The 22,353-nt window shown below is 41.7% G+C and overlaps 1 protein-coding gene across 14 annotated transcripts in view; it reads left to right on the top strand.

The window, feature by feature from the left end:
* Nucleotides 1-22,353, top strand: part of RALGPS1 (Ral GEF with PH domain and SH3 binding motif 1) — a 229,265-nt gene that overhangs the window by 168,435 nt on the left and 38,477 nt on the right. For all 14 annotated transcript variants that reach the window (XM_083721190.1, XM_083721183.1, XM_083721193.1 and 11 more), the window contains exon 12: nt 15,311-15,378. In XM_083721190.1, coding sequence (XP_083577316.1) covers nt 15,311-15,378 — 68 coding nt within the window. The remainder of the gene's footprint in view (nt 1-15,310; nt 15,379-22,353) is intronic.

Below are 22,353 nucleotides of genomic sequence, written 5' to 3'. Positions count from 1 at the left end.
TAATAATAATTTATTATTTGTACCCCGCCCATCTGGCTGAGTTTCCCCAGCCACTCTGGGCGGCTTCCATAGAAACCAAATATACACTAAAATATCACACATTAAAAACTTCCCTGAACAGGGCTGCCTTAAGATGTCTTCTGAATGTCAGGTAGTTGTTTTGACATCTGGTGGGAGGGTGTTCCACAGGGCGGGCGCCACTACCGAGAAGGCCCTCTGCCTGGTTCCCTGTAGCTTTGCTTCTCACAATGAGGGAACCGCCAGAAGGCCCTCGGCGTTGGACCTTAACATTATAAATAAAACAAGCTTTAAAAAAAACAGCCTCAAAAAGTATGATTACTTGAACACACACTTCTGGTAATACCTTCCATTCAATCTCCATTCAAATAAATGGGAGCTCTGTTTGCAAGAATATGTGCTCGTTCCAGCTCCCAGACATATTAGTGGGGTCTACATGAGAGAGATTTTTTGTTACCTTTCTGTTTTCCTGTGGTGTTTGTTTGAAGGCATAGGGAGCATTCCCTGTAACACTAGTGAAAAGTAAGTAATTGCAATCGTGTGTGTGTGTGTGTGTGTGTGTGTGTGTGTATGCCTGTGTTGTGGTTCATAGATGGGATGCCAGAAATTTAACCACATTGCCTAATTTAGTTCTTGGACAGCGATTCACATTCATGCGATGAGGTTAAGATTATATATACAGTAGGTTTCCATTAGCTTGAATATTATGTGTGGGACAGAACAAAACAAAGGGTTCCTCTAAATATTTAGGGGCATGACATAATACTTGGAAGTGGAACAAAACATGAGTAATTTAAAAATGTTTTTTTCTTAAAACAGCTTCTAATCTCCACAGAGGCCTTTCTAGCAACAGTGAGCAGTATTTACATACATTTTGGTACAGGCCAACCTTTGCTCTTCCATTTGATCTGAATGTCCATTTTCTAAGTAGCTGTGCTGGTTTTAGCTACAAATGTATTACACCTTAGAAAGACTGAGTAGCAGGAATCAAAATAAAGAGGAAAGCGTGGGGGGGGGGACAATCAGAGTTTGACAAACTTCTCAGAATGAGGCTGAACCATCTAGACATTTCTTTGGAAGAATACAGACCCTATATGACCATGTTTGTTGGCTCAGAAATGCAGGTTTTTCTCTGCAGGTGGTCTTGGAATGGCATCCAGACTGTGTCCTGTGCTGGGTTTCTTTTCTGTCTCTGTACTGATTCTGAAGGTATGAATTTCTTTAAATATTCATCAGAATCTCTTCCTCTTGGATAACTCAATCCACATACTATTTGAATTTCTCCTCATTTCTGGTGCTGTGCCAAAAGGATGCATAAGCCCTGTAGAGATAGCAAGCACGCTCAGGCCTTATAAGGGGAAAAAGGCCTCTCGACATTCTGCCTTTTCATGCCTTTTTTATTGAAACAGGAGCATTCGTTAGACTCAGGAGGGGCTACTTCTTATCCTTGGCAGAATGTAAGATTCATCCTTGTATAATATTACTCCGTTACAGGAAATATACTGGAAACTTCCTCCAAGCCTGTCTCTTCTGGCTGAAAGAGAAAAAGAAAGAAATGCTTTCTTTGTGTTCCGTTTAGTGGGCCTTTCTATTTCACACATCTCTTTTGTAGAAGAAAATTGTATTGACCAGCCAAGTTGCATAAATATATTAATACTTTTTTAAAAGCATTTTCACCTATATGTGGAAGGTTCTGGAGCATAGACAAAGCCAAGGTGCTCATGGGCTCCTTTCTTCCAACTGCCTGGGGGGTCTATTTCCACAGCTACTTTGTAGTTATATAATGTGGGATGAAGGCAACCCTTTGCAGGGCTGAACATTTGTGCAAATGGGGCTTTGGTTTCCCCTTGTGTTATACGTACATTGCACAGGCCTATTTTAGGCATATTTCTGAGATGATTTTAAAGGAAAGGTCTGTGGTTTATCATTATTTTTAGGGTCTGTTCTCTGTCTAGTCTCCCCTGCTATACCAAGCACCCCACTCAGATGCTAAATGTAGCTCAAACACCCTGCCCGGAAAGCTTCAGTTTCTCTATTTCCACCTTGACTATCCACTGAACAGCTGCAGAACAAATTAGCAAGCTAGTGCCTGTGTAAGCAATACAGCTCTTGAAATTGTGTTGACCTTGGAACATTCATTTCTTTCCATTTCTTCAGTCCTCAGCCTCCCAATTGGATTCCTCTTTTCTTTAGGTTTCAAATGCAACCAAGCCTCTCTGCCTCTAATTGACAACTTCAAGTTGGCAAGGCCCAGGGAACCATCTCCTTCATGACTGGTTTCCCAGCAATGTGAATTTATTTCAGCTTCCCACAGAGCACATTTGAGCTTATCTAAGCGACAGATCCTAGCATCTTGTAGGAGCTGTAGCAAACAGCATCTCTGCTCTTTGCCATCAATAGTTTTTGTCCGATGTGGAGAAAATAGCTTTTGAGAAGGTAAAGCATCTGCTTGGATGCAGAAGGTACCAGGTTCAATTTCCAACATCTCCAGCTGTGACTGGGAGAGACTCCCTGTTTGAAACCCTAGGAAGCCACTGTCTATCAGTGTAGACCAAGGGTAGTCAACCTTTTTATACCTACTGCCCACTAATGGTGAAATTTTCCTTACCGCCCACCAGTGCTCGATGGAAGGAGGATTCAGCTTGTGCCATAGAACCCCCTACCGCCCACCTAGAATCCTGAAACGCCCACTAGTGGGCAGTAGGGACCAGGTTGACAACCCCTGGTGTAGGCAATGTTGAGCTAGATGGGCCAGTGGTCTGACTCCACATAATGCAGTTCCTCTGTCCTTTTTTGCTTTTGGTCCTGTAGACACCGAAAGTGGGACAGCAAAGGCAACACTCCTATCTCTTGGAGAGGCTAGACTGTAGTCAGTCTCCTAGCCCAGGTTTACCGTGTAGTTGTGGGACACAGCAAGCACCTCCTCTCTTGGGGAATAGTGCTCCTATGGTTCATCTGTACAAAGGGCTCTCTTCCACAGACTTCAAATCCAGAGGCCTGGGAAGAAATTGTGGGAGAAGTCAAAATTATGTAGCAAAGGAATGCTTTTCACTAACAGAATTCCTCAGGTGATTCAGCGTGACCATCTCACATTCATTCATTCAATTTATTATAGTCAATAGGCTGGAAATAAAATAAAAACATAAAGCATACCAGAATCTAATAGCAAAACAGATTCAGAACTGTGACATAATAACAATTATATAGAACTATTATAATCTCTGCTTAGTCTTAGTCCAGATTCAGGTGCTGTGTTGTTCGTATGTTTTCACAGCTACTGACAAAACTTTAGCCACTATCAATGATATCCTTGGGATTTTATCTTCCATCAGATATTTAAAATAAAGTTGTGCTGATTTTCCTGGTAATTTGGTGAGCAAAGGGTTGAAAAACAAAATGATTTGCTCTAAAAATTCTGCTTCCTGATTATTACATGGGCATAACCTTGAGTAAAGAGGGGTGCAAGTGTATCTGTCTCGAAGCAATTGAGATGAGAAAACATGAAATCTGGGCAGAGTAGAAGCTCTGTAGGACATAACTACAACAGATTTGTGAAGTAAATAATCAATGAAGCAGCTATGATTTAATTAATTGTATACCACCATGATTGTGGTGTTGAATAGTGGCAATTTACAAACAAACAAACTAATTGTGCCTGGGAAGCACCAGCCAGCCTCTATTTCCAGCCATTATTGTTGTATAAAGAGCAAACTTTGTAAACAACTGAACTGTTCCCCTTCAAATAGCAAATTTACACTTAGCTATATTTAGAGTTCCATTAGTCACAGAAGTCTAGGAAGCCACTTTTAGCACTTACACTCAAAAGACATGTGAAACTATTACCCTTTAGTTTGTTTAATTGGTCACAGATGCAGGATGGCTAAGAATTAGCTACTGCATAAGACAAGAAGAGTAATTAGAACCTTTCACTCTTCCACCTTCTCAACAATTTACTTCTTCCTACTTTGCTTGCCTCTGAGTTTGTATAGTTGTTTCAGAATAGCCATAGGAGCAAAGGACTTGATTGTTTAGTTAATGGCTATGGTTTGCTCTTCTCAGAGTAGATCCATTGAAATTAAAGGGCATGACTAACATGAATACATTACTTTTGATGAGTCTACTCTGAATAGGACTAGCCTTGGATCCAGCACTTTCTCTTTTTTTCTTCTCTTCTCTACTTCATTGCTAAAGGGACGTGGGTGGTGCTGTGGGTTAAACCACAGAGCCTAGGACTTGCCGATCAGAAGGTCGACGGTTCGAATCCCTGCAGCGGGGTGAGCTCCTGTTGCTCGGTCCCAGCTCCTGCCCACCTAGCAGTATGAAAGCACGTCAAAGTGCAAGTAGATAAATAGGTACCGCTCCATCAGGAAGGTAAACGGCGTTTCCGTGCACTGCTCTGGTTCGCCAGAAGCGGCTTAGTCATGCTGGCCACATGACCCAGAAGCTGTACCCCGTCTCCCTCGGCCAATAAAGCGAGATGAGCGCCGCAACCCCAGAGTCGGCCACGACTGGACCTAATGATCAGGGGTCCCTTTACCTTTACCTACTTAATTGCAGAAAGTAGAGAACTGAAGTCTTCTGCAGGGTTTCATACAGATCAGAGGGGAAGACAGAGTAGAAATAGGATAATGAACTACCCTTGTCTCTACCTTACCATAAAGACTAGAGAGACTGTTGGTTAGAAGGTACTTCTGCTCTAAAAGCATTAGCCTGTTAAAAAATTCTGAGGTTAATTTCCTGCCAACAAACACTCTACATCAAGACACAAAGAAGGGAAGGGATGTTCAAATTCTTTCTTTACATTAAATTTTATATCATTAAGCTTTTGAAACAAGGCCTTCTTGGTTGTTCCATAGCCTGCAGAGATCGGTCTTGTGACAACCAGGAGGAATGCCTTTTCTATTGTGGCATGCAGCCTGTGGATTGATTGCTCCTCAGAGATAAATTAAGTACCTACTGCTTTTTTGTTTTTGGTACCTGCTAAAAAGTTATTTATTCTTCCAGGGCTTTGCTGACCATTTGTACCAGCATGTTTAGTTCATCCTAACTTAGTTGCTATTGTGTTCATTGTTTTTGTTGTATTTTTAATGTTTTATTATGAACCTGGTTGATTTATTTTTTATGGTAGGTGATATGAAAGTATTTTAAATAAATAAATATCAAGGGGGAAAGAGCAACCTAAAAAGAAAGTTGATACCACGGGGTGGGGAATCTTCTTATATGCAAGTACAGCAGCTAGAGTAGTGATTGCTGCTAAGTGGAAGTCACAAACTCTACCCTTAAGGGAGGAATGGATTTGTAAACTAAATGAATATTTAACTCTGGCAAAACTAACAGCTATTATAAGAAAGCAATCGAATCAAAATTTTAAAAAGAGTGGGAATGTTTTGATGAATATATGGTAAAATACTACTCAAAAAAGATATGCTAATATGCCTAGATTAAAATGTAAAGTATCTGAGGGAAGATGAATTTGTAAGGAAAGATAATAAGAATATACAAAAGATTGGAGAAGATTGTAAAATGCAAAGATAAATGTAATCTCAGAATGTAGAGGAAATTGAGTGGGGGCGGAGGGAAGCTGGGGGAGGGACGAAAGAATATTAGGTTTGATTGATGGATATATGGGAGGATGGGGAGGATGTGGTGATGGCTTTGGTTTATTTGTATTGTGATGTAATATGGAAAAAACAATTAAATATTGTATTGGAGAAAAAAGAAAAAAAAGAAAAGAAAGTTGTTGTTGTTGTTGTTGTTGTTGTTGTTGTTGTTGTTGTTGTTGTTGTAAACGTTAGCTGACATACTGCTCGCAACTGATTCATTTCTTTACTTAATCAAATAGGCTTCATGTTTACCACTACCTTTTCTTACATTCTTTTAAGTTGAGAGTCACTTGAGAAATGAGCAATTCCCTTCAAAATTTCATAAAAATGTTGCATGGTGTGCTGTGGTCCCAGATGCAGTTAAAGTGTCTTCAGGTCTCTTTGAATCAGTGTAATTGATATTAGAGCAGGCTTCCTCAGCCTTGGCCCTCCAGATGTTTTGAGACTACAATTCCCATCATCTGTGACCACTGGTCCTGCTAGCTAGGGATCATGGGAGGGCCGAGGTTGAGGAAGCCTGCATTAGAGCTACTGAGTATGGTCAGAGGTTTTGGTATGAATTTCAGTCTGGTGAAATTGTCAAAATAATTTCCTGTAAGGTTTGCACCATTTACATTAGGCTTCGGAGAACAGCTTTTGCAGCTTGCCGAAATTAACGTGTTTTGCTAAAGATAGAGTCTTCCCCTATTTTGTGATACAGTTTCATATTATCAGTTTTGGTTTAAACAGGTGCTTGCATTGTAGGTGGATAGAGCTATGCAATAAATATGGTGCCTTCTTTGTTTTGAATTGTCAGTAGTAATTTAATGAGATGCTCAGTGTATTTTCTTTGCATTTCTAAATTCATAAACTGTGAATAAAAATAAAGAGTGTTAAGGGGAAATGAATCAGTGAACATGATGTTGAACCTACAAACAGATTTTTATAAAACTCCCCCTTACTCCCCCCCCTTGCTTGCCTGGAATGATTAGAGATACATCTCAGCCAAATGCTTAACAAATTGTAAGTGGTTGAACTTTAAGCACAATTGATAGACGTATTCTGTGCCAGAGGGTAGCGTGCCATGCTTCCTCACCAGGGCACCCGTCTGGGAACTGAATTCTGCTTCCTCAGATCTGAAAGTTCAAGTAAGAGTAATGCCAAATCAAACATCAAATGGTTTCTCCAAAGTTTGTTTCTTGCTTTTTTCCCTTTTCCTTTTTCCTTTTAACAAAACCACCTGCGGAGGTACTAACTGAACTATGTTCTCCATTTAAGTTCCATAGGGTGGAGTGGAGTTGCCAATATTTAGGGACACCAGGCAGATATCCAGGCTAGTAATGAGTGGCAAAACCCACCGCCGCCCTTAGGAAACAAGATATACATGTTTGGGATAATAATAATTTACCGTATTTTCCCCTCTATAACACGCAGATTTTTTTCTCCTAAAAAGGAAGGGGAAATGTCTGTGCGTGTTATAGAGCGAATGTGTGGTCCCTGGAGCCGAAAAATCATGCAAAAATCAAATCGCGGCACTGCACGGAGAAGCGAAACCTGAAAAGAGGAAGTGGCTGCTTTCCTGCATTCTGCCTCAGGGTCTTACTACCCACCCGTCTCTGTTTCGTTGCTGTGTTTGCGGAAACGGAACAAAGAGCAGGGAAAGCCCCTCCCCTCCAGGCAAGCAGAGGGGAATTCCTCTCTGTGCTGCTGGGGGAGAGGGAGAGAGAGGGGGGAAGGGAGACAGAGAGGGGGGAGGGGGAGGGAGAGAGAGGGGGGAGGGAGAGAGAGAGGGGGAGGGAGAGAGAGAGAGATGGCTGGCTGGCTGGGGTGGGGTAAAACTTTTGCCTTTCTTTCCTCCCTCCCGTTAAATCCCTCTCCTGCATTCTTAGCCAGCTGCTTCTCTGCACACCCCTCTCATGTCCCTTCTTTGTTTTTCCTTCGCTCCCCACTTAAAATGTGGTTACAAAGCATAGATCCACAGGCATGTCCATGGCTAGAGCCTACCCCCCCCCCAAAATCACGCACCCACTGTTGCCTGGGGCTGCAATGGTGCAAAAATGTGGTTACAAAGCATGGATCCACAGGGATTCTCAGGATCTTTGCATTGGGTCACCCCAAATTCACCATCAGATCACATAGCATGTCCATGGCTACAGCCTGCACCAAAAAAATCATGCACCCACTGTTGCCTGGGGCTGCAATGGTGCAAAAACGTGGTTACAAAGCATGGATCCACAGGGATTCTCAGGATCTTTGCATTGGGTCACCCCAAATTCACCATCAGATCACATAGCATGTCCATGGCTACAGCCTGCACCAAAAAAATCACGCACCCGCTGTTGCCTGGGGCTGCAATGGTGCAAAAATGTGGTTACAAAGCATGGATCCACAGGAATTCTCAGGATTTTTGCATTGGGTCACCCCAAATTAACCATCAGATCACATGTCTGTGGCCACAGCATGAAGCCCAAAAATGATACATCCACTGTTTCATTCAGAATGTTTTTTCCCTTGTTTTCCTCCTCTAAAAACGATGTGCGTGTTATGGTCAGGTGCGTGTTATAGAGTGAAAAATACGGTATTGGTCCATAAAATCTCTTGAATAATCAGGTCATGGACCAAGACTCTGAGAATAATTTTGTAGGCTTCAAACCAGAATGAAATACCGATGGAACATATTTTCAGGTTTTGGACCAGGATATGATTACAGTAGGTTACAAACTCAGTTGTTGACATTTAAAAAAGGAAGCAATAAGCATCATCACAGTTTAATAACACTATCCAACTTGTCAAAAGCACTTAATGGGTATGGAGAAGAACCATTGAAGAGGGTGGCATGGGTTTTGGTTTAGGAAGAGTCCCAGGGGACTGGTAGAGAGGTTTGGAGGACTGCATTTGTCCCCTGGGCCTCAGGTTCCTTATCCCTGCTACAGTCTTTTGATTCAACCAATAGGCATGTGTAGCAGATGTCAGAGAGCAGGGCTGTAGGATACTGTGTTAAGTAATGGAAAGAAAGAGGAGAGACTGGCTGGACAAAATGACTGATGGAGTGTGAGGGAAGAAAAGGAGGAAATGGGAAGGAAGGAGGCAAAATGAATGGACTGAGGGAGAGAAAAAGAAGCAATTTCCAGAGAAGGGTTAGATATCAGTAGTAAACAACCACAACTGATGAGTCCAAATTCCACCTCCACCACTTTGTGACTGGCTGTGCCCCTACACCATCATTTTGTGAATGGTGGGTGGGCCACAGTAATTCTGAACTAACTTTGGATACATTGCTAAACCATATTTTGAACTCATGCCAAGATCCAGCTAACATACATTCAAACAATCTGGAGTTTCTTTCACTGTCTCCTCCTTTCTCTCTCTTTAGAATAATTGATTGATTTCATAGTAAAATAGCATTGAGCTACTCCAACAAAATCTGTGGAGTATCACATGTATCAGTCTCATGTAAGAAAAAAAATGAGTGAGAATACTGTCAAATAATTGAATACAGTGGTACCTCTGGATGCGAACAGGATCCGTTCCGGAGCCCCGTTCACATCCTGAAGTGAACGCAACCTGTGTCTGCGCGGTCACAATTCGCCGCTTCTGCACATGCGCATGACATCATTTTGAGCGTCTGCACGTGCATGAGCGGCAAAACCCGGAAGTAACACGGTCTGTTACTTCCAGGTTGCTGCAGAGCACAACCCGAAAACACTCAACCCAAAGCTACTTCAACCCGAGGTATGATTGTAATTAAATACATCACTAGGGATTCAACTATCTGTGGCATAGGCTCTCTCTTGTAAGTATGAGTGACCAGAGGTCTTACATTAATGTCACTTTGGATGCAGTGCTAAACCATAGTTTAAACTGGTGTTGAAGAAGCCAAGATTCAGCTGACAGACATTCATTCAAACTGCAGTTTGTCTCACCAAGTTCTGGTTTGCTGTCTCACCACCTCCTCTGTGACTATCCAATACCCACCATGAATCCTTTTGCATTGTTGGAGGACTGACAAGGCGTGACAATGCCACCAGTTCTTTTAATGTTGGCTAACTGCAAAAACAGGATGGAAAATGCTGATACTCTCCACCTCTGCTTGACACGCCCTTGAGCAAAAAGCCCAAACATATCTGAAGCTTCTATCCCTTCCTTCTTTCACTCCCAAGCCGTGCAAGGAAAAATAACAGTGATGCTGCAGCAGCAGATAGGGGAAGTAGAATCAGCAAGTAACTTCAGAAACAACAGCAGCAGCAGCAGCAGCAACAACATTAAATTAATTAAAGTTTTCTTCAGGAAATGCTTCTCCTGCTCTGCACTCCAAACTACTTTTGACACGAAAACTGAAATGAGCACAAATGCAGGGCAGCCTTATACTACACTGTTGCCATGACTTTCACTTTGGCCAATATGCAAGTAATTGTGTGAAGTGAATCCAAGATGAAGGAAAAAATGCCTCATGTGTAAGTTTTTTAAATCTTAGATTACACCCTGAAACTGCACAATTGTCCAAGATCAGCCAAGAATCTGTTCCAACAGGAGGCCTGAAATAAACTCATAAAACCTTTTCATAAAGAAAACAGTCATCCAGACTGGATAAATAAACATCTGGAATAGTATGGAAAAGGCCAGCCTCCAAAGCTATATGAGGTTAAAAGAGGATCTGCACAATAATGAATTGACAATCACTAGAACACTTGTATAGCCACCATAGTGGATGAAGGTCTATTTCCAGGGACAGGATGCTATGAAAGCTGTTGGATTATTTATGCGTGTTTTGGGCAATTCCCCAAAGATGAGCATTTAATTACATCAAGTTTAAAAACTTAACATTGTGGGGGGAAACCTCCCCTCTAAAAATTCCTTTAACCACATCAGAGGCGGTGTGTTGTGGGCTGTATTTATTGTAACTTCCTCAGCATTGCTTGCTTTTTACAAGAAGCATGTCGTCATTTTTCAGATGCTGAAATCCAACAAATGGGAATTTAAAAATATGTCTTTTGAGCTTTTCCTTCCATGAAAATGAGGGATTCATTTACAATAATAACTTTATAAATAACAAATATATACATTTTAAAGCCTAAGATAAGAGTTAGTGCAAGACTATCCACTGCATTTGTGTCTTTAATCTGAATGTCTTAACTTTTTATAAAACTGAAACTTGGGTAATAGATTTGCTCTGTGCTCAAGTACTTATTGTGGGACCAGTTCTTCACAAACTTCTCATGCATAAACCATTGGTTTGAATGAGAGCCACACAAGAACTCTCTTTTACATCTTTCATTTTAATGGGTCTTGAGCAGGACAACCTCCTAAGATTGTGTCATATATTTTTCACATTGAATTTTTAACCAATGGCAGATTTTGGTGGCCCTAATTTCCCAAACACCCTGCTTTTCTTGATGCTAGATGCATCCTTCCCACCCACTGAGAATGTTCACCAGGGGTCGGCAAACTAAGGCCTGCGGGCCGGATCAGGCCCACCGGGGTTGTAAATCCGGCCTGCGCCGTGAAGATGGAACCCGCCGTGAAGCCAAGACTCCCGGTGATGCAGCTCTGCCACTCAATCACCACGCCTTGTTTACCTCAGTGTGGCGCGGGATCGTCTCTGCCAATCAAACACTGCGCCTGGTTTACCTCAGCGGTGTTTGATTGGCAGAGACGTCCCCGCACCGCGCTTAGGTAAAGCAGGTGCGATGTCTGATTGGCAGAGCCACTGCCACTCAGCCTCTTCCTCCCATCGCAAGGAGGCAAGACAGCGCCCACTGCCTGCTCTGGCTCCTCCGCAGCTCTAGAAGTCCGCTTTTCCTTCCCCGCCTGCTTCCACCTGCACCGCCAGGAGATGCCACATCTTGGTGCGTAGATGCACCCTGCCCTGTCGCTGGATGCACGAACACTAAGAGCCCTAAAGACGCACTTACTTGCAAGTAAGCCACAATTGTTTCAAGGCCGTTTGTTCAGCGCCTGAAGTACTGCTGAGAATGAAATATGCTACGGATCGTGCCCCTGGGAAGATAAGCACAATGGTTGGCCCCCCTCGCCTCTTCTTCCAGCTCCCTCCCTCCCCCCCCCGTGCTGCTTCTCCTGCCTGCCACAAGGTCTGAGGGACAGTGGACCTGCCCACAGTTAAAAAATTTGCCAACCCCTGATGTTCATGAATTGTAGACCCAGCTGGCCTGAAATGGAATTGTACATGAAATGGTTTGTTTGTATGGCTCCTAAAGTTTTCTTGTTGCTGGACAAACATTTAAAAGCAGCACAGCCCTTCCTACATGCTTGCAGTCTAATACATGGACTACATTTAAGGCATTTACTGTTATTGAAGTGACCTAAGTGGAACAGCCATTGAAAGTTCTGGGAAAGAGACTTGAGTTGAGTTGCTGCTGAGCTTGCAGCCAATTAAAAAAGTTCTTTCTTGGAGATAGGAAGCAAATGAGACACTTCTAGTACCAAGGCTACACTAGGGAATTTTAACCGTTGTGAATGATGTTCTTGTTCTTGATGGGGTCACATTCCCTCTGAAGGAACAGATTTGCAGCCTGGGTATGCTCTTGGATCACCCAAGAAGAACTTCCTGACAGTAAGAGCTGTTCGACAGTGGAATTTGCTGCCAAGGAGTGTGGTGGAGTCTCCTTCTTTGGAGGTCTTTAAGCAGAGGCTTGACAACCATATGTCAGGAGTGCTCTGATGGTCTTTCCTGCTTGGCAGGGGGTTGGACTCGATGGCCCTTGTGGTCTCTTCCAACTCTATGATTCTATGATTATACCCTTGTCACTGGTGGCGCAGGCTGCCTCCACAGCATAGAGCAGCTTCTACTTGCTTAGTTTGTGCACCAGGTGTTGTCCGTACTTTGGCAATTTTTAGAAGGCTTGGTTGGACTCCCTATAAACAAACAAGGGTCATAATAACACCATTGGTATTGTACTTAGTGTTTTAAAACCACTGTTCCTGGTGACAGGTACCTAAGCATCTTATTTTGACACCTGGGAAATTTATAAAAAAATTTGCAGTTTGCAGGGGTATCTTACAAACGCCTAGAAAACGTCTTAGAAAATGGAACATTTCCAGCATTGTTATAACTCCTGTTCTGGAGTATGACAATAACTGTAACTGCACACTTCAACATTTAGCAGAGCAGGTTTTATGTTTTAGAATCACATTTATCTAGTACTTAAACAAAATGTGTGTGTGTGTGTTACCATTCAATATAGCCCTCTGGGTATTTCTCTACTTAGTATAACTAGTAAATCATGCCTGCAAAAAGAAAAAAGAAAGACAGCACAAAAAGAACCCAGTTGCAATGCTATACATACTTGCCCTGAAAGTAAATGCCATTAAATACAGTGGGACTTACAGTGGAAGTGAACATGCAGATGTCTGTGTTGTAAGAGTGATATTCATTAATTCCCCCTTATGCTCTCACAATAATAGCAATGCAAGGTAGTATGAGATAGCCACAGCTTCTTTCTTATGCTCTAAAGAAATGAAGGAATGAAAGGGGTACATGCCATTAATCAAGAAAGAAAGAGTAAATTAAATTACTAAAATAGTCCAAAAACAGAATCAAATGAAAATAGTTGTTGTTGTTGTTGTTATTACCTTGAGGCAATTTACACTTAAGATAATTTAAAACAGTTAAAAACAAAGAAGCTGTCAATGTTTGAATAAAGAATTGGTTGTAGTTGCTGTTTCAAAAGTGTATAATCCTCTTCTTTGTGTGTAAAACTCTGCAAAGCTCTTCTCTTTGCATAAATTAGGTTATTGGTGAGTCCTAGATTAGTCATGCTTAACAAAATGCTGTGGGGGGAAAGGGGGAAATCAAAATTTCATTCAGCTGCAGTAACAATGCCCTTGAACTTTGTGCTACAGACAAAAAACAACATCTTCAGGGAACTTCCTCTTAAAGGTAGCAGGAGGTTAATCTGTATTCCAGAGACAATCTATCTGTTGGCACCTTGGGCATTCTCTCTCTCTCTCTCTCTCTCTCTCTCTCTCTCTCTCTCTTTGTGGGGGGGCGGGGTGTCCACACCATTGTGGAAGTGGAACAGGTTGCATGTTTGTCTGGCCTTACAGAGTGAATGTTTGTTTCTCTCAAATAAAGTGATCCACTCTTGTCAACATATGAATATAGCTCACCAAGACTTGGGGTGGTCTTAGCCAGTGATATCCTATTGCTTTGCAGTGTTTGTGAGTTATACATGAAGACTGTGACAACTGAGAATTAATAGAATATGTTCAAGGGTCTGCTGAGAGAATATGTAGCTATTAAAGTTATTTAATGCTATTTGTAAGGAAAAGTGCATTTTCATGGATGTCTTCCCTGCAGACATGTGTGCATACCTCCTACTTTGGGGGTGGGCAGTGTTTTGATAATGTTGCACTCGACGCCAGAACTCTGGAACATGAGCTGGCTTATTACAATGCATTCTTTGTCTTTTGTGTTTCCCTTCTCTTTCCCTTCTCATCTTTCTCTGCCTGCACAGGACCCCACCTCTTGCTTCCCCATGGTTAAAATAACTTTCATATGAGAGTGGCAGTTTACAGCTCCATACCCTTCAACATTTCTCCGATGAAAATAGGGACATTCCATTCCATAATGATAGTTTTACTATTTATACCCCACACATCTTACTGGGCTGCCCCAGCCACTCTGGGCAGCTTCCAACATATATAAAAACCATAATAAAACATTAAACATTTAAAAAAACTTTCTTATACCGGATTACCTTCAGATGGCTCGGGGGTCAGATAACTCTATACCCTCTAACATTTCTCCAATGAAAATCAAGACATTCTAAGGAAAAGTGGGACATTCCAGGATCAAATCAGAAACCAAGGCAGCTTCTCTAAATCAGGGACATGCCTGGAAAATAGGGACACTTGGAAGGGTCTGCAGCTCACTTCTGGAGGACTATAAACCAGGCTCTTAATCAAGTGTGTAGAGATTTGTATCAGGAATGCACACATCAGAGGCTATCTAACTACAAACCTCAAGTTTCTTGTTTGTCAAACCACATATCACCTTCAGTCCCTCCAGAACAAGATCTATTTTCATATATACATGTGCAGTTTTCCCTGATGCACAGTGATGCTTTTTTTTTTTCATGTTTACTTCAGTTAGTAGCCCACATTTTCCCAAGAGCAATGACAAATAAATATAGAAGACAAGGTCCTGTTCTGGAAGGAGGAATGGTAGGAAGAAAGAAGGGCAACTGGGAAAAAACAACCAATTTGCTGCTGCCCAGCAAGCCAGAGGATCAGTGGACAAAGGAGTGGAAATATGGCCTCCTGGCAATTCTCATTACAGCAGTTGCCACTCCCTTCACATCTCTTTTGCCTCTTTGTTTGAAATTTTGCTGTCAGGAATCACTTTTGGGGGGGTGGAGGCAGACTGGTTCCAATCACTAGTTACCAATCCTTACGCATTACAGTATAAGCAAACAAAAAGGGCTGTTTTTCATTCATGTTTTATCTAGTGTTAATGGCTGCTTAAACATCTTCTCAGTAAAGATCTGTGTTTACCAAGTGTAAAAAATTCTGTTGGGCTTCACACTGCAAGGATTTAATACTTTAGTATGCACCCGTCATATCCAAAGAATGTAAGAGATGTCCAGGCTAAGCTAGATTTCCTGCTTTCAACCGATAACATAAAAAACGTTTATCCTTTTCCTTTTGTTAAGCTATTTAATTCCTGACATGTCACCATTTCTCTTTTCTAGATTATCCTTAAGAATTGAGCCAGGAAACAGCTCTCCGCGACTGGTATCTTCAAAGGAAGATCTTGCAGGTATGATTAAATTTATTGGGAATGTTAAGAATCTTACAACATAGCATTACTTAACTCTACAATTTCACAGTCTTTTTGCTATTGGTCAGGGCTGCACACCATTTTCTATCCAAAGACCACCCTGGTGATTCCTTTTTCATAGGCGCCCTGATGTTTATGTGGTTGTGACACACACTTGGGCCTGTTTGTTTTCCTTTGACAGATGTCCTCAGATGCTGAAAAACTGTTTCTAATGTATAGTGAAGGGTCAGATTCCACAGTGTTTATGGAGATGAGGTGAAATTACTGGAGTGTTTCGTAGCATTCAGAGCTACTGTACTGGGACTATGGTTTTCAGAAAGACTTACTGCAAAAGTTTTATCTTAGATCAATAATGGTTGAGAAGACTGGTTATTGCATAAGACATAAAATCCATTGATCAATAGTCTGATCCCAGTTTGAGAAGTGTGCTTTCTCTGTCACAATCAATATTCAAAATTTAGTGATCAGTGGCATTCACGTGTGAATGCTTGACAATGCCTGATAAATTTTGTGAATGCCTGAGCCTGAAAATAGATTTCTGTTTCTTCAGTTCTTGGATATTAACAAGTAAATGCTGACAATGATATTAACCTGAGAATTACTTATGAATTCCTTATAGTGATGATGCTTCCTACTGGAAGGAACAAGCAGGGTCTACTGAAAGCTTTCTTCTCCTCTCTAGGAGGAGGAAGAGTCACCCTTCTCACCTGACCAGTTCTGGTGATGGTTGGGGCCGTGGATGGATGGTTAACCAGCACAGATTTGAGCTTTCAGAACATTGACATTTATCAGGGATTGTCAACATACAGTGATTGTTCATATTCACTATTGTACTTCCATAATTTTGAATATTTACCAGCCAACAAACTTGGGTAGTTGTAGTAGTTTTTGCATTTTGAATGTTCACTGCAGAATGTATTAAAAAATGACAAAGCTGTCTTCATTCATTTTACAAATAATAATTAGGATTATAATATATCTGAAACTTAAACACATATCTTAGCAATTCAGCTGTCATTAAGAATAGACTTGCATGCAAAAAAACAAAGCAAAACTCCATTTGTGAATAGGAAAGTAGGTTGGAAAATGATTGGGAAACTGGATAGGTCATTTTGTGTGTTGCGTTGGAAGAGACTTAGTATTATTATTATTTATTCATTTATACACTGCTTATATGCCAAAATGGCTTCTAGATGGTTTTCAACTATAAAACCAATTAGAAAAAACATACATAGTTAAAATATACAATAACAATTCCATTAGGATATTAAAACACCCATAATTAAAATGCACCCTAAAACAACCATTTAAAAAGCATGATAATTAAAACAGTTGAACAGTTAAGACAGTAAGATCAGAAGTTGAGTTCATGGAACACTTTCCTAAACAGGTTTTTCTTCAAGAGCTGGCAGAATGACAATAATGATTGGTCTCTCGTATTTCTGTAGGGAGAGCATTCTACCATACTGTTGCCACCAGTTCAGAAACTATAATGGCTATAGCAATGTCCATCAGTGGAGTTACATGCAATAAGCTGGAGTGCCTTGAGCAGAATAGCTCAAGAGAACACATAAAAGTGAATTGAGACCAAACCAACTCCATGCCGCTAAACACCATTGTGTAGCAGATACACAATGCAGATAAATGTTTGTATATAGAATATATACAATAGAGGGAAGAACAGAAGCTGCCACCAAAATATATAGCAAATACGAAACAATAGGCAGATGTGTTGGAATCTCTATAATATAAACTTTGCAATTTTATATTAAGGTGGCTTTAAAAAAAACACCCACTCCTACATAGGTTTCTATGCTTGCCTTCTGCAATGGGTGTTTAGTACTAGTTTCATCTTTCGGCTTGTTGTCATAGCAGCAGCAGTGTGTGTCTTCAAGGTGCCTGGGGCAGGCGGGCACATCAGGGGGATATGGAGGGCCATGTGAGGAGGATGCAGCGGGGCAGGCATACACCCTTAAAAACAGTCTGATTGGGCTGATTGGAAGGGCACAATTCTGTTGTGTCCTCCTGACGCCCTGCCAGCCCCACACTGCTTTGTGAGGCTGAGATGAGGGTCAGACTTGCAAAGCGGTGCAGGGCTGGCAAGGGCGACATGAGGAGTAAAATGCACCCTCAAAAAACCTGTGCCTGTGGCGATGGCCCCCCTCACCCTATCTATGCTACACCCCTGTGTCATCCCTATCTATGCTACACCCCTGTGTCATAGAATACATATATTGTATTTTTCTGCCTATAAGACGCCCCCTATTTTGGGGGACTCAGATTTAAGAAAATGGGGGGAGATGGCCCAGAGTATGACGCCCCCTAATTTTTGACATTATTTTTAAGGGGGGGGGGACCTAGTCTTATTCACAGAAAAATACAGTAGTTCAGCTTGAGTAGTTTTGAAGAAGTAGAACAAACTTCTGAACCACACAGCGAGTAGCTAGAAGCATAGGTTGTCAGAACATGTAAAAGTTTTTCATATATATATATGGTAAATTGGTAAGAGTTTTAATCCAGTTTCTCTCTCTCTCTCTCTTCTATCTCTTTCTCACATGCACACAAACATGCCCGATAAAATGGAACTGTTTCTAAAATCTGTGGGCTTGGCCAGAACAGTTTGGCACAGGGGCAAGATTAGCTAGCCAAGCCCACCTCACCAGCCCCCATGGAGACTGCCAGAGACCAGTTCTTCTGGGTGGCATTGATTCAGAGCCTCTTTGTTAAGTTTATTTCCACTGTGCATCCCACTGGTTTGAACAGGAGATGATTTTAAAACCCCAAACTGCTGTTGTATAAAGGAGCATAGCCATGGGGTAGAAGTGAATGCTCTGTAACTACCATAGTTTGATGTGCTTGAGGTTGATTATATACATTTACCTTTTTATCAGCCCCTACCAACTAATCAGAAAGCAAGGCAATCTCCCATGACATGCCTCCTTCAGGGTTTATAACTATTTAAATTCTTCTTTCTTTGAGAGCTGTCTAAGTGGTTTTTGCATGAAAAATCAGCGTTGTTAAATTGGTTTAGCGTGCCATGCTGATGTGTTCATACTGTTGTATCTTTCTCAGTAGACTTAATACTGGCAATGAGTTTAGCTAACTTTCACTTATGCTGAGGCATTGTGTATAGGACACACCTCTTACACCTGATATGTTAGGGCATGCTCTTCTTAAGTATTTTGCTCCAGCAATTAAGCTGATAGTATCCCATCCTATCAATATTTCCATAGTTTGTTTGAATTATACAGTATCTGTCTTCTGGGTCTATGCAGCTGAACAAACGTACACTTCCATAGGGCATGCAATAGATAAATGCAATTGGCAGACTTGAAATAAAATTACTTCCAGTACGTGGCATAGAAAATGCAATGGAAGATACCACTAGATTCTTTGAATACAGTCATACATTGGGTTACAACGCTTCAGGTTGCATTTTTTTTGGGTTACGGACTCGCCGAAACCCAGAAGTACCGGAACAGGTTACTTCCGGGTTCCGGAGGTTGCACATGTGCAGAAGCGCTAAATTGTGCTTTGCGCATGCACAGAAGCGCCGAATTGCAACCCGTGCGTGTGCAGAAATGCCGCTGCGGGTTGTGAATGTGCATCCCGCACGGATCACGTTCGCAACCCGAGCGTCCACTGTACATTCCTCAGGATAATTCTGCAATATTCCCACCACAGTACATCAAAGGGAGATACAGGAAAAAACATCTTATGAGTAAGGCTTCACAGATTACATCTCTGTGTAAACCAGAGAGCTGTAATCTACTTCAGAATGACTGGTCACTTTTCACAAGAATGTTCCCTGTCTCAAATGACAGTAAATCCTGCATTTTCAAGAACCATTTATATGTGTGTGAGTGTTATATAGTGGCTATGAGTCATCGAGTCTTAGCCACGAACTCATCTGATAGGCAAAGTACAGCCTCTCAGCCTCATTCCCATCCCCTCTTGTCCACAGTTTTGGAAATGCTGACCTACCTGATAAGATTGCTGTAAGGATTACTAGCAACATTTGTGAAGTGCTAGGCACAGTCAAAAAATTCCTCAAAAATCCGCATTATGATTTGAGGCCAAAATCTTGCAGTTTTGGGGGTAGATAGTGATGCTATCAAAGAAAGTTACCAAACTACCTTAATATGTGGCACCAATAGTTACCTCCCACTGCTGACATCTAGATTAAATAGTGTGATTTCTAGGCAGTGACACAGGTCCTATCAATTTAAAAATCAAATACCGACTAGTTATTCTGCAACTTTACGGCTAGCTTCAGGGTCTTGGTTTGTACAAAGTCCTCTTCCTAAACTACAGCTTTGAAGATTGCCCATCCTATGGAAGTGAAGCATTGCAAAGATAATTCTATAGATACAATTGCCTTTTATTCATTGTTTGCTCTCTAAAAATATCATGACTTTTTTTACTGAAATTGCTTAATTCCATTCATGACAGAGTTCACAATATATACATATTGACTTTCCCCCCTCTGAAACAGGTATCTGTGAGATTTTCCTGACATCTAGAATTCTAGAATCTAGAATTCATAATGAGCAGAAGGTTGAAATAATAGATTTCTGAATTGTTGCTGACTTCATTTTCAGTGTTTGCTCATGAGCTTCCATTTGCATTCTTAAGTATGTGTAAGTGATACCCAGCTCCCTGTAATTGCCAGTTGACTGAAGTGTCCAAATTAACTGTGCTGTATCCTGTTTCTGTGATATGCATGGACTGGACAAGAGGAATGTGGTATGCACAACGTTCCTAATTCCCTAATTCAGAAGTTCGTTTTGGAACACGAGAGGTAGTATAAATATGTCTTCAAACCAGACTAAACAAATCAGGACATGCAAACTGATATACCAGCTATTATCCTGAAGGCAGTTTCTGTTCTAAAGTGTCATTGATGTGCCAGCTTTGTGTTTTGCCATATTGACAGAAATAAGTATAACTGCTTTGGAAGTACCCATGTAAGATATGGAGAAGGATTTCACTTGATGTTCAGAGGGGCTTTTGTATAAGTTTGTCTTGTATCTCAGTGGGAACTATTTGAACATATTCCTTTGTAAGAAGAAATCATTGAATTTACAAAATGTGTCTGCTTCTGATTGCCACATTTTCCTTTGCCTTTTTTGTACAATCCAGTGCTGCTTTTAGATCATCATAATGTTACAAAAGTTGGGTGCCTCCCCCTCTTTCTGCTGAGCAATAGCAAGAGTCCATGGGGTTCCAGGCACTCCCCTGGGGTCTGTGTTCCTTTGGAGAACTGAGACACCGTCGTAGCTTTAAGAAATATAGTATATTCACTTATTTACACCTGCATGGAGGGAGTCCGGATCTCACAGCATGGTCATTTCATGAGAGGCTTGTCCCCCCACAGCAGTGCAGCCAGCCTTCAGCCAGCCTGCCAAAGATGGATTCTTCCTCCTTCTCAGAACACCCTATTAAAAACTCTCTTTTCCTCTAAACCCAGTTACACTGGCAACCTTCTAAACCCCCAGTCTCTGTTCACACCTCAGAGCAAGGGGGGAGGATAGTTCTCTTGCATTGCCAATGGATCTCACTGACCCTGTATCATCTCTTAATGGGCCTAGCTTGGCCAGGTAATTTTGCATAGGCTAGCTCAGGAATTCCTCTGCAGATTGTAACTCTCCCTTCACATCCCAAATAATAAAAATCCTACCATTTATTAATTTCTGGGGTTCAGGAGGGTCCCTCCAAAATCTATAACACCATCACCCCTTCAGCAAAAGGGACTGCTTTCCACAGCTATGCAAGAAATAAAAGAAAAGTTACTAACAGTATTAAGAACACAACATCAAAGTAGATCATAGAAACACGACACATTTAAAAACACAATAACAGCTTCTCTTCAAGCAATCTCCAGCTTCCCTGGAATCCTCCAGGCTTTCTCTTTCCTCTTGGGGTACACTCTGGTCACTGTTCTGCATCCAAATGCAGCTTACCCAATCGCCCACACTTGGCAGCGAAGATGATGGGTTTCCCCGATATATTTAAGCCAGGATACCAGTTGTCTCACCCAAAGGCCCTTCTTTATCGCTATCATCATTACTCATCAGAACAATTTGTAGGGTTGCCATATGTCCTCTCTTTCCTGGACACATCCTCTTTTTCAATATTAAAATGATCCCAGCTTTGCAAAGCTGCACAGGGCTCTGATCAGATCCTCCCACCCCCAGCTTGGGCAAGGTGGTGCGAGGACACCATGTACCCTTCAATCCCAGCCCCTCAAGGGTGAAGTTAGGATTGAAGGGCACATGACATCCTTCATGGCGCATGGCCACCCTCCCTGAGCTGCTTTGTAAGGCTGGGATCTGATCAATTCTGTGTCACATTCACTTTTGCCTCTGACCCCACCCATCACTGGCATGCAGCCCATGGAAATTTGCCTAGAAGGGGATATGGCCATTGGGATGAAGAAAGTTCCCCACCCCGATAGAGATATTCGAGACAAATAAGAAAAGTTCAGTGGAGCCAAAGACCTGAAATACATGGAGTGGCAGTAGGTCTGCATCATGGAAATACATGGCCCCAATGAATTCAAGAGAGCAAAAAAGTGGTCCATTCACAATTGTTGTCGCTGATTATCAAAACTTACTAGCTATGTTGATTCAACACTGGTAAAAGAAACACAAAGTGCCAATTAAGTCCCAAACTGAATTAAATTCACTGATTGAATAGTTCAGCTATTTCATGCTGGAACCTTTTTTGAACTCTTGCTGTTGAAAAGTGGTGGCTTCTAGATTAACAGTAGAGTGTTATGGGAGACAGAAATGTTTTCCCACTGGTGTCAGAATGTTGCCACTTCTTATGCCAACCTTTACATTTTTCCTCTTGCATGGCCTGTTTGTCCCATGTAGACAGCAGAAGGGCAGTGTTGTCAAGGGATGGTTTATATCAAGTTGGAAGATGTGCAGATGAGTGAGCCACTGATGC

This window comes from Podarcis gaigeae (genome assembly GCF_964106915.1).
Source record: "Podarcis gaigeae genome assembly, chromosome: Z".
In the NCBI taxonomy this organism is placed as follows: domain Eukaryota; kingdom Metazoa; phylum Chordata; class Lepidosauria; order Squamata; family Lacertidae; genus Podarcis; species Podarcis gaigeae.
The sequence above is the reverse complement of the archived record's forward strand: the minus strand, read 5'-3'. Positions and strand labels throughout refer to the sequence as shown.